Source organism: Electrophorus electricus, chromosome 1 (genome assembly GCF_013358815.1).
Source record: "Electrophorus electricus isolate fEleEle1 chromosome 1, fEleEle1.pri, whole genome shotgun sequence".
NCBI lineage: Eukaryota > Metazoa > Chordata > Actinopteri > Gymnotiformes > Gymnotidae > Electrophorus > Electrophorus electricus.
The window spans coordinates 34,771,300-34,783,793 of NC_049535.1; the positions used below are offsets into that span (position 1 = coordinate 34,771,300).

At 45.1% G+C, this 12,494-nt stretch overlaps 1 protein-coding gene across 6 annotated transcripts in view; it reads right to left on the reverse strand.

The window, feature by feature from the left end:
• gpatch8 (G patch domain containing 8) overlaps window positions 1-12,494 on the reverse strand; it is a 39,706-nt gene that overhangs the window by 14,569 nt on the left and 12,643 nt on the right. For 2 of the 6 annotated variants that reach the window (XM_027029786.2, XM_035527213.1), the window contains 2 exons: window positions 11,236-11,255; window positions 8,508-8,580 (listed from right to left, as the gene is read on the reverse strand). In XM_027029786.2, the coding sequence (XP_026885587.2) occupies window positions 8,508-8,514 (7 nt within the window). In that variant the 5' untranslated portion in view covers window positions 8,515-8,580; window positions 11,236-11,255. Of the gene's footprint in view, window positions 1-2,591; window positions 6,711-8,507; window positions 11,256-12,494 lie in introns of those variants that run through there. The other 4 variants (XM_035527217.1, XM_027029785.2, XM_035527211.1 and 1 more) reach the window with 4 other exon arrangements.

Below are 12,494 nucleotides of genomic sequence, written 5' to 3' on the forward strand. Positions count from 1 at the left end.
AACGACAAGACATTTGGCAGTTTTGTCAAATTTGTCGCAGTGTCCCCGCCTCCACACATTATACTGCTCGCACTCAGGTCTCCGACGCGGACACAGGAGGCATCTGATTTTGCCTGGGGGAGCGTCCAAGATGAGCAGGGATAGGAGGAAAGGGACTGCACGTACTGCAGCAGGCCACAGCACTACAGCAGCATGCTAATACTCACTACTACTGCAGCCCCTCAGATCAGTCAGCATGTAATTCTGCAGAGTTGGGCTGTGCTTCGTAAGGGTCCGAAAGACGTTTGGTGATGCTAACGGGACCACTTAAGTCAGCGATTCTCTCTGTCTTATAAATGCTTAATGGAACATTTGATATTGATATGCCAGCTGTGAAAAGGGCTAGACCAAATAATAAACGAGAAAAAAACAGAACAACCAGAATGAAATTAAAAGGAAAAAAGGAATCAAAACTACTTGGAAACTGACACATAACTGCTTAATCCACTCATAACCAGCCAAACAAAGCAGAGAGAAAAACAAGCACTGAGCTACAGCAGCAGAGTGATGTCACAGGCCAGACGCTGCCATAGTGACAGAGGAGGGGGAGGGTGGTGGGGGGTTACTTACCTAAGAGTTCGGGTGGGGGGCGGGGGCGGGGGAGGAGACAGATAGACACACTAACAGGAAAAGGGAGTGGGAAGTTTCAAATGACGGAAAGGCAAAAGAACAGTCACACTAAGTCATACTACACTGCTGCTGCGGAGACTGACACCATGGTAACGTTCAATCAGTCTCCAATCAGAGCTTTGGCTTCGTTTTTTGTTTTTTACACTGAAACGGATTAGTTTTGAGCATGCTGGGTCGGTTTATGCTTTTGGGCTGAGGTCAGACATACCTAAACTGCAATATAAACTAACCTAACCTAATTCTAACCTAACTAACTAACCTAATTCGTTTCATGACTGGGAACACTTATCGATTTTCCATAACCAAGGGCTAGGAATTAATACGGAACTTTTTCTGAAGCACATTTCTGGCACACCTCGCGGTCACAGCTACTTCTGATGCCACGATCAGGAAGAAAAGCAGAGATTTTCAACCTTACATGTCGGGGATTAACAAGTTTGGAGATTAACACCATATCCTTCACACATACTTAATCAACAGGTTAACACAAAAACCTTTAATCATGATGTTTTGCAGAGCTAGATTATTTTAAATTCAACTTATTCAAATATATTTATCAAATATATATTTGTCTTCTCCTTAGAGCAAACAAATTAAAACATACCTGCTCTCGACTTCCAACAGTTTTAGTGCGCTCTTATAAGGGCAATAAGTTTCAATAAGGAAGCAGAAAAAGCACCTATTAAAAGGAGAAAGTCTGCAGCTTGGAGACAATGAGAAAAGCTTTCAGTCAGGCGCACTATCTGACCTGCCATTAGGACATAATTAGTCCCCTGTGCTTTACACTAGGAAGAGAGACATTGAAAACCCACTAAAGTGGCCCAGTACTTTATTCTGGAGTGTTTACTTGGCTGTCTATTCAATACTCAACATTCAAGAAGAATGTACAGAAACACCAGGAAGAAAGAAAAAGAGGGAATAGAAATTTATTGCAGTATCTTTTACAACTACATAAAAATTTAAGTATGGCAAAAAGATGTCAGGCTTGAAGCACTGCCTGGACGACAGATGTCGTTTTAATTCCTAGCCCTATAGGGAAAAGCGTGGCGTTAGGGACTGTTCTGCTCAAACAGCAGGCGAGTTTGGAGAATCCGACCTCAGCCCAGCGGCACTGCTCCAACCTCAGACACACGGCACTCTGCTCCGGTAACAACGGGACAGAGGAGAGCAGGCCTGCTGGGACTCCAACCAACCCCCAAACTCACATCCCACCAAGGGATCTTTTTCATTAAGTGATACTGTGTTTATGTGATCTGTTCAATCCAGTGGGACAAGAACGTCTTGGATTTGCTGCTGTACGAAGACGAGCAGATTTTAAAACTGCAGCCGAAAGAGTTTTTTTTCCCCCCCCCCTTCGTGGGGAAGTACAGCTGCTGAAGAGGGGTCTGAAGTGACCACTGTAAGAGACAACACCCAACATATTAATCAGGGGTGTGTCTGGTCACTCCTATAACAGAAGTAGGTCAGAGTCCCAAACCAGGCTCAATTTAATATGATCTCAATCTATTCCCTTCCCAGTAATCAGTCTTTTGGGAACAAATGTGACAACGCATCTAGCATTAGGCATTTGATGAGGAATGTGCACTGAACCAGAAAAAAGGAGGGTGTGTGTGTGTGTGTGTGTGGAACGAATCACAATATCTCAAATAAATACATTCAAAACGGAAAACAAAAGGAGAAACAATGAGAAGTGCTCTATAAGAGTCTGACACAGGCAGCAGGACGATGACTTATACAGGTAGAGGCAGACACAGTAGAAGAAGCTCATTAAAACACTAGTGCTCCGATGACAAGAATATAAATAAAAATAAAATACGGGAGAAAGGGTTAAAAATCAAATTAAGCAAAACTAAAAACAAAGAAGGATAAATAAAATAAAAATAAATTAACCAATTCAATCAGGGGTGGAAAATAACATTTACCACTAAGTTTACCATCAGCACAACATGGTCGGGATCAAACCGCTGCAAAAAAGAAACACCAATTGGTTAAGCAGGAAGATTGAGGCACACAGAGAGGGGTCAGGGGTGTTGGGGTTTTGGGGATTGAGGGGTAGAGGCCTTGGTGTACCCCCACACCGCTGTGGGCGTGGGCGACTGCAGGGATGCCTCTCTCACCATCATCTCCACCTCCTCATGTCACACAATGATTCTTACAGGTTTGGAATGGTCCCACATTGGGTGGAGAGTCAAGTATGCCCCTTCACTGTGATTCCATGACACTAAAAATCATTTAAAAAATAATTTTTCTTTCAAAGTTTTTGGCTTTTGTAGTTCACAACAGAAATTTCCTTACGTGCATGAAGTAAAACCAACAGCCAGATCAGAAGGAAGGCTGCCGACTTCTGTGAACTATAGATGCAATTCTGATGGGAAAAGCACCTCCACACAAGCACACATTCTCCACTGAGCGCATCACATTCTGCTGCCTGACTCTCCCCTGGCTAGAACGCCAACATAACCCTGCCTGGTCTGCTCCCTCAGGCTACAGCGAGCCTGCGGATCGAGGTGTGGATCTGACCGGCTCAGAACACGGCCATTGTGACTCCATGTCTTCCGCTCTACAGCAGGAGATGACCGGAGGAACCAGCATGGGTGCCTGCAAGTTTACTAATGCAGTAAGACACAGCGTTTTACCAATGTCTATAATAGCATTCGGTCTTCAGTGGTGTTCAGTTAATCACTTCACTGAAGCACTGCACTACTCAAAACTCAAGACACACCCAGACTGGGTGTGTAAGACCCGCATGCTTTGCAGGAGAGGGGAGAAGAGACTGGCAGGGTGCTGTTTTCAGATAAATATGTACATACACAAGAGGGGAACGGGAGATGCAGGCAAGATGGTGTGAAATTTCTCTCTGCAAGCCAGAACACCCGAGCCCCCACCCCCTTATTGGTGACAAACACTAACACACCCCCACACACATACCCACACTTTCACTCACACATACACACTCATACTTGACACAGCACACGCACGCACATTACAGTCACTTCACAAGAGTGGACACAAGCAAACAGACCGACCGATAGGCGGGAAAAGGGGGCGGGGAAGATGGGCGGAGTTTCAGGCTCATTCTGCAAGCCATTCAAAAGAATCATGGGAAAGGGGGGAAAAGCGAAGACACATTCAAAGCCAATCATAGAACCCAATCTCATGTTCACAGCCAATCATAGAACCCAATCTCATATTCACAGCCAATCAAAACACCCCCACTGCAGCCAGAAATAAACTGACAAATGAAAAAAGACTGAAACCTGGACGAAATCACAAATTACAATTTACAGATTAAATTCTAGTGTGAGTTTAGATTCACAGCACTGGTATTCAGAGCAGAGAAAGTTTAGAGAATTGAAGCTTATAGGAGGGAACTAAGAGAGGCTGTTAAGACTACACTGTAAAGGGGAGAGTTATTTCATCCTCAAAACAAAAACACCCACACCCACACTCACACAAAAAGGGAAAAGGGTTCCTACAAACCTTACCTAAAAAAAGGGGGAGGGGGGAGGTAAGAGCAAAAACAAAGAAGAGAAAAAACAAAAAAACAAAAACAAAAACAACATCAAAAAAACAGTCAATACAATGGAAACTCAAAGCATTTGGGGAAACATTTCAATCCTGTGAAGGAAGCAGGTCTCTGTACGGGAGAGAAAGTGTGTACAGGTTATACAGTCCAACATCACAGGTCCTCTGAGGAGGTATGGACATTCAGACCAGCTGCACGCAGCCAAACGCTGATGATCCGTCCAAGACCTAGCGCGCACACACTTCCACCATCTACTCATGAAGGAAAGAACAGCGGCTTCTGCCTGTGACAAGGACAGCCATGGAGCTTGAACGACTCGTGTGACACCAAACCAACTCATCTAAAAGAACAGCAGGACAATGAGTGAGGCAACGGGCTACGGCCGGTCAGGTGTTTCCGTCTGTACGGTCGAGTCACTTGTCCCCTGCGTATGTGGGGTGGTTCAAATCGGTTCAGGCCATGTCAGATGTAGGTCACATTGATCAGATATTCTGAACAAGCCCCACACTCAACTAAGTATGCACATACCTTTGGCTATACAGAGTACAGCTCACCCTCTGGACCAGTGGTGCCGATCTGAAAACACGTTTGTATAAAGCACTGATACGTCCTCCATCAACAAGCCGGCAGAAATACTACTGCAGACTGCCATAACATGCACACCTAACAGCATTTAGAAACAGGGTCACCCAAAGCCTCTCAAAGTGTGACCTGATCGCTCAGCCTCTCCCAAGGTGGCCAGACTCCCAGCCTCACCATGAACCTCTCTCTCATCAATATCCTTCAAGCTAAAGTCTACAGACAGCAGCTCTGATGTGGAATACAGACCTGCTTACACAGCTGTGACCAGATCCTACCCCTCCCCATCCTAAATCACGACATTACGATAATGAATAACCAAAAGCTCTACAGAAACGAGATGAAGATGCTAACATTGTGTGAGTGAGAATGGGTCGTGGGCCGTGCTGAGATGCTCAACGTTTCAGGGTCGTGCTGTAAGGTATTCCTGCACCAGCAAAGGCTCGGCTCACCCTTGGTCTACAGCTGCATGTCCCACAGTGCTGAGGGTTCCATGACGGCAGTGTCATGAGAGCAACCAATAGAGCGACTGTTGTCACGGAAACAGAACTCTGAGTGCTGCTACTGCCTGATTCCTCTGTGGCTTGGCGAATGTAGCTAGAACAAGAGGCAAAGCTTGACACAGAAATCTCTTCATTGATCTGATCTCACTGAACTAGGGGTGTGGTCACGCACTGATGCATCCTAATCAAGCTTGCAATCCAGTTGCGTCGATCTTTGTTAGAATGTTCAAATTTATGATTTAGTATAAAGATGTTCAATAAAATGCTCACTGTTACCCTCTGTGCTGTCATGCTCATTGCAGCTCCTGTGTGTCCTCAGCTTGGTGAATGAAGGCATATGGAACATGCTGTACAGAAGTGAATAGATAAAGCACCACAGATCTCTCTCTTGCTCTCTCTCTCACACACACCGATGAAGTCAGCTGGGAAATAACCGCTGTCCAACAGAGGTATCTTTGTGTGTGTAACAAGTACCCAAACATCTCACACTAAGCACAGTCTAAAAGGCAGAAGCAAGCAGTCACCTTGTAAACGCAAAAACCCTGCAAACCCCCATCACATAGCCTGGAGAGCTGATGAGAGGAAAGCAGGTTCAAATCACAACTTCACACCTTCTGCAATCCCTGACACAAGCACACTTGTGCATACCAGCACAATCTACCCCCTCAACACACATATACGTACATACGGCCAAATACAGCAAGCCTGCACAGCTCAGCACTCTGCAGATGTTTTCAATTAGAGAGGGCTATGGAGTGGGACTGCTTTGATACACTGCACTGAGCCGACTGGGGGGTGCGCGTGTCCTCTAAACCCTCTGAACTCACTGATCAATTGCTGAATAGCCCCTATCTCTGCCAGTTATGACATTGTTATCCATGCAAGAGAGGACAACGTGAATGAGAGAGACAGACCCTCATAGTTTTCAACAGTTTTGAACTGCAAACACAACCTCTTTAATACACCATACTGGATTTTTCTATAGCACTTTAAAATAGCATATTAAAACGTGACTTCAGTAATATGTAGGATAGTTTAATGAGAGGTAATCAGTGACAGTAGAAAGATAAAAGGGACACACAGTAGCAGATCATTTGCAAGGTAATTTATTCAGGGGTGCTTTTTCAGTGAAGTGTGTTCATACCTGTGTGTTTTTAGAAAAAGATTCTTGATCTGAGCTGCTGATTTTGTATTGCATATTTGAGCATCAACATTCATGCTGAAGCACGCACGCGTGTGTATACATACACATTTGGGCATGAGAGAGTTAGTGCTATACAGAGTGATGTTCATTTTTGGCTCGGTTAAGGATCTTAGCTCTTTGAGCACAACACACGGCTGCACTGTCCTGTATTTCGCCATGTAGGGTTTGGAGGAGAGAGAGAGAGAGAGAGAGAGAGAGAGAGAGAGAGAGAGAGAGAGAGAGAGAGACAGAGAGAGAGAGAGAGAGACAGAGAGAGAGAGAGAGAGAGAGAGAGAGAGAGAGAGAGAGAGAGACAGAGAGAGAGAGAGAGAGAGAGAGAGAGAGAGAGATGCGGCTCCTATCAGCAGCACGCACAATCTCCAGCCAGGCACTCTAATTTGAGGCCACCTTTTAACTTTCCTGTTGGGAATAAAATATTGATTACATCATAGCCATGGCCATTTAAAAGCACACATTATTTTCCTCTCCTGGTGGGACCACATATGACTGCACTAACAGCTAGAAGGCTCAAGGAAATGTTTTCTGCTTCACCACTAAATTGGAAGTAGAACTAGATTTATGTGAAAACAGTTTACAAAGCGTTGTGTTAATCATAACTATACTAATTATAAATAGTATCCACTGTATCTCTTGTGTACTGTTTCCATTATCACTCCCTTACAAGTGATAGAAACACTCTAAAGACTGCAAGAATTTTCATCCAGGAGGATAAATGAACAACTGGATAAGTGTGGCATGTGTGAAATTCTAAATTTCAAATCTTTCTTTCTCACTTTTTAAAGCACATATCCTTTGGTCAGCTTAGCCCAGGCTGGAACTTGTACCTTCATACACCACACAGTAGTTCAGTAGTTATAGTTCACCAGACTTGTACATTTGCAGCAGTGAATTGGCTGTGTGCATGTGTGACCAAATCTTATGTTTGCCCCACTAGTTCCCTTCACATATATTACAACCATAAGGAAACTCATTTACACACTGCTGTCACTGACAGGCATATGAGAGATCATTGTGAGTCAAATTAGTCCACATGGCTGTACAATCTAGGGTCCGTCTGACAAAGCTTGCAGTTTGGATGGTGTGTGTGATTCGACTCAAAGTGGAACACACAGGACCGCCCTTGCAGCTTCGTCCCACCACCATCCCTTTGCTAAGAAGCAAATTCTACAAACGTATGAGCTTGTTCTGAGAGTGAAGAGTGTGTATTCTGAGTAGACTGCCAATCCCATCGTTGCCTGTGTCTCAATGCTACGGTTTGTTCACAGACAAGGAGGGGTTGTGTGTATGGAAAACAAACAAACAAACAAACAAACAAACAAACAAACAAACACACACACACACACACACACACTACACCACACCCAACAACCAGTAAACAAGGTCGCAGTAACAAGGGGGCGATTTTGACATTCTGCCGGCAACCGACAGAGTCAGGGAGACCGAGGAAAAGAGGAATAGAGGAAGTGGAAAAGCGAGAAGAGGAGAGAAGGAAGAAGGGAGGAGGATAAATAGACAGAGGGAGAGGAGAGACAGAGGGAGGCAAACACCCGGTAGTTTCTCTGGCTATTTTGGATGTGATGTTCATAGTGGAGCTCGGCTTCATTCGGTTTAAGTATGATAAGATCTTTTATTTATTCCTTTATTTATTCATCTAGAAACCAGAGGCAATATGCTCTACTAATATACTCTTACTGTGTGTGAGAGACACACTGCCCCAGGTCTAAAAGCCTTATGGTACAATACAGCACCCCCACTCCCCATCCTGACATCTCTGCCTTTACACATTCATCAACAATGAGGGATCATCACCAATTTACCAACAGAAGCCCTTCACTAGCACAGCTGTGAAAACTCCATAGTCCTGCTTTCATATGAGAACTACTGACCAATGGCATGACCAGTGAGAGTCCAGAAAGAGATGTTAAGGTCTGTGGGCGGGGTAAAATTATGAAACTCTACAAAAGAGGAGAGAGGGAGGAAGGAAGAGAGAGAGAGAGAGAGAGAGAAAGAGAGAGCGACTCCTTACCCTGCATGGTTTTGCCCAGGCCTTGTCCGAGTCTCCAGCCATGCTTCTGAAGTAGCCGATGACCAATGTTATCCTGATAGAAGGAGAAGAGGAAAAAGACCAAAATATTCCAATAATAAGAGGAGCTTTCCACACACACACACACACACACACACACACACACAGACGACATGAGCACACAAACACGGCAGCAAGACTACCATAAGAATATCTTCGCCTGTCTTCGTTATAAATCATCAACATCATTATGATAATGTATCGTAAACTACACCCTCTGATATCAATAAACTCCCTTTGCTCAGAGTTCTAGAAGGAAGGAGGTTAGGGTAAAGGAGAGGAGGGGGTGAGAGGAGAGAGAGAGGTAGAGAGGCATGTTATAGGGCTCCCTACCCGTTCCTACACACTACCCAGGCTGGAGCTCCCACTACAAACAGGGTCTCTGCACCACTATGGAGTTCCTCACTGAGTCTACAGGCTGATCTACAGTGTGTACAGGGAAGCTAAAAGAGCCAGCCACACATGTGGGGGGGGACACCTCTGAGTATACCGTTCTCCTCCAAGTTCAGAGGAAAGAGACGGGAAGGCACGGTTATATATACGTATCATGGCACATACATACATACATATATAAACCGCTCCAGAGAGATTAATGCACAAACAAACTAGGAGGAAATAAACAAGGAGAGAAAGAGGAGGCATACACCATGTGTAAACATACAGAGATAAACTTCACAAGCTTTCTGTGAGGTCACCATGACAACAGGGCCACCATGAGACATACGGTACACGCAGCCGAAACGAAAGTGCGGGGGGGGGGGGGGGGGAGAGAAAAAGAGGAAGGAGAGAGAGAGGAAAGTGAAATGGAAAGAGAGACACGGAGAGAGACAAGGGCCTCGTGTTACCATTAGGAGGCCCAGAGTGTGTGTGTGTGTGTGTCTGGGAGGAGAGGAGAAGTGTTTGAATGTGTCAGGATAAGAGATTGTTCTAAGGCTTAAAAAACGGGGGCGGAGGCTGAAATGCAAGACTATTCCATCATAATTTAAAATCCAGCCAAAAAGGTCACTTCAAAATGTGTGCCGAGTCACATTCCAAGCATACTGAGGGGGGAAAAAGACAGACAAACCTGGACATAATAGAGGGGAAATATATATATATATATATATGTGTATATTCATATAGACAAAAAAGGCACAAACGTAGTCATACGAAATGTGGGAAAGGTGAATACCAAAAACGCCCATTGAGTAGCATGCAGATCTGTGTTACACCACTTTAACAGAAGGACACGGCGGTGTTAGTACTGCCTGTATATGGAGCACATACAGGGAGGAGGAGGGACGGACCAAGTGCCATGGACAGAGGTTAGAAATGAGAACAGGCGCAGGGAGGTGACATACAAAGGCATCTAAAATGAGGGCGCAGGCTAGAGGGGGCGGGGTTAGACTGAAGCAGGCCAAGCCAATGAGTGGTGGTCTCACGGTCAGGGGGGTGGGGAGAAGTCAAAAACAGAGTTAGTGCATTATGGTCGGGATAGGTGAGGTCACCAGCACAAAACACACCTCTTAAAAAAATATCTTTGTCACCACCTTTTCTCTGACAAATCAAAAACAAACAAACAAAAAAATGCAGTTAGCTACAAACAGACGGTGTAAAATTGACATTTTTTTAATTTAGGGAAGGTAGGGCTGAGATCATCTCTCTATGCTCAATTTCCTCAATTCGTGGTGTTCTGTCAAACTCCACCTGCACTTTTTTTGTCTGCTTATAAAATTAGGTTCTCTCAATAAACCTCCTGAGAAATCGGGCGTACCTGGCCTTGTTCTGCCCTTCAAACTATGGAGAGGCAAGATGGAACGGAACAGTGGCCAGTTACCGCCGTATTTCTGCCCCTACAGATGTTTGGTTTTATTTACAGCCAGCATGGCCAGCATGACAGGAAGCTGCGTGCGCAACCAATGAGGAATTGAGGGCAGGACCAGTCCATCTCTAGAGAAAACATCCTGCAATAGCACTTGGGAAGAGAGTCCAGCGCATTACAACAGCAGAGTGGAAATAATGTGTCCTGACTGAAAAGTGTGTCCCTTAAGGACTGGGATGAAATGACGAGCAACTGATCTCATGCATCTGCTGAACGTGTAAAGGGGAGAAAGGAGGGGGAGGAGAGAGAGGGGTGGGGGAGAGACAGAGATCCTAAAAGCAGCAGTGCAGATACTCTTGCAGTGAGCCCTGGTCAAACTGTCTGCAATGCAGTGGTTCTGCAGCGGAATCTAGTAACAGTAGTGCGCACACATGCACATGCACGCACCATCACATTGTTTGGATGACAGGACCTGCATCCAAACAGGGTGAGCATTCAGATGACCTCATACTACCCAGTGGTCTCTGCATAACAATTCAATCCTACATTGATGCCAATCAGAAAACAAACAAACAAAACGAGGAAGGTTAAAAAATAGATAATTTTCTGTTACTTTAGAATGGACTTTAGAATATTTCCAAATAGCCAATCAGAACAAGATGCTGGCATCACCAGGCTCTGTGACTGGGTCAGAGGCAAGGCGTGACCAGAAGGTGGTGTGGGAGGGGCTAGGGGGGTTGGAGGCGGGGTGGGCGGGTTTTGTGCGGATGAACAGATGGGTGTGCCAAAACAAAAAACAGACAGATGAAAAGCAACAACGCCGATAGTCCAACAGCAGTGCAAGTGGAGTGAAAACATGTCCATACGAACCTGGCTTTTAAAACCCTGGCCTGTCAAAAGAACAGTCAAACGTCACACACAACAGAAGAAAAGTCCATCCTCTACAGCGCTCTACTGTTCACACTGCCTGACAAGTGCAATCTTTCCACTAAATTACAACAGTGACAGTGTCAGACATCTACAAACCCACTAACTGTCAGTCTGTAGTTGTTAAAATAAATGATTCAAAAATGTAAGAAGGAAAAAAAGGTTATTAAATGGGTACACTCCCACAAGGATAGTGTGTTGGTGGAGAGAGTGCACTGAGCTGCTATTAAAGAGGGGTGAAGAGAGAGTAAACTTGTGTGTTCTCATATGTGTGTGTACATGTGTAAATACATGTGTTTTCCAAATGTCATATGTTCTGTAACATTTGGAGTGTCTTACTAAAGGTTTTGGTAAAATAAGTGGATTGAAGAACTAATCTTTGCCTTAGTGAGAAAGGCCACACACACACCCACACACACCAACCCACCCACCCCCTGATATAAACCACACCCAAACACCGTAAAAGCCCAGGGAAGAGGTAAATAGAGTGTAACCGAATAAGAAGCAGTTTGTGGCTGTAGTGGTGGGCTTGATAGAGAGAGACGTGTGCTGTGACTCCTGCTCTCAGACCCCAGAGCTATTAATACTGTATTTAACTGGGAACCAGAGACAGCTGCTCTCCACGCCTGTGTGTGTGTGTGTGTGTGTGTGTGTGTGTGTGTGTGTGTGTGTGTGTGTGTGTGTGTCAGTCAGTCAGAGAGAGGGGCATGAACGGCTCAGAAAACAAGTGAGGGAGGGAAATAGGAGCCATTATCCTGATAATGGACAGAGGTGACTAGACAGGAACTACACAGAAGAGAGAGAGAGCTGTAGCTTTATCTAGTTTATCCTCATACCCCCTCGCCTCTACGGATGTATTTTTATAATAATTTTCCACTGCAGAATGGAAATGGAAATAGTCCTGTGCTCCACACTTCACTCTGAGCCGTGAGCCAGCCTACCACCACCCTCCATTCTACCACCAGCCTCCAGCCACTCTAAACCCACCGGCTTGCCCCAGAGGCGGTGAACTGGCACCACTCAATGAGCATACTGAAGAGAGCCATTCTGGGATCTGTGCACAGGAGTCAGAGCAACTCTTGACCTTTCCCTCAGAACATCAAATTCTGACTTGAGCTGTCAGACTGACTGACTGAAGAAGGATCAGTCCTTCCGCCGTGTGTGTGTGTGTGTGTGTGTGTGTGTGTGTGTGTGTGGAGATC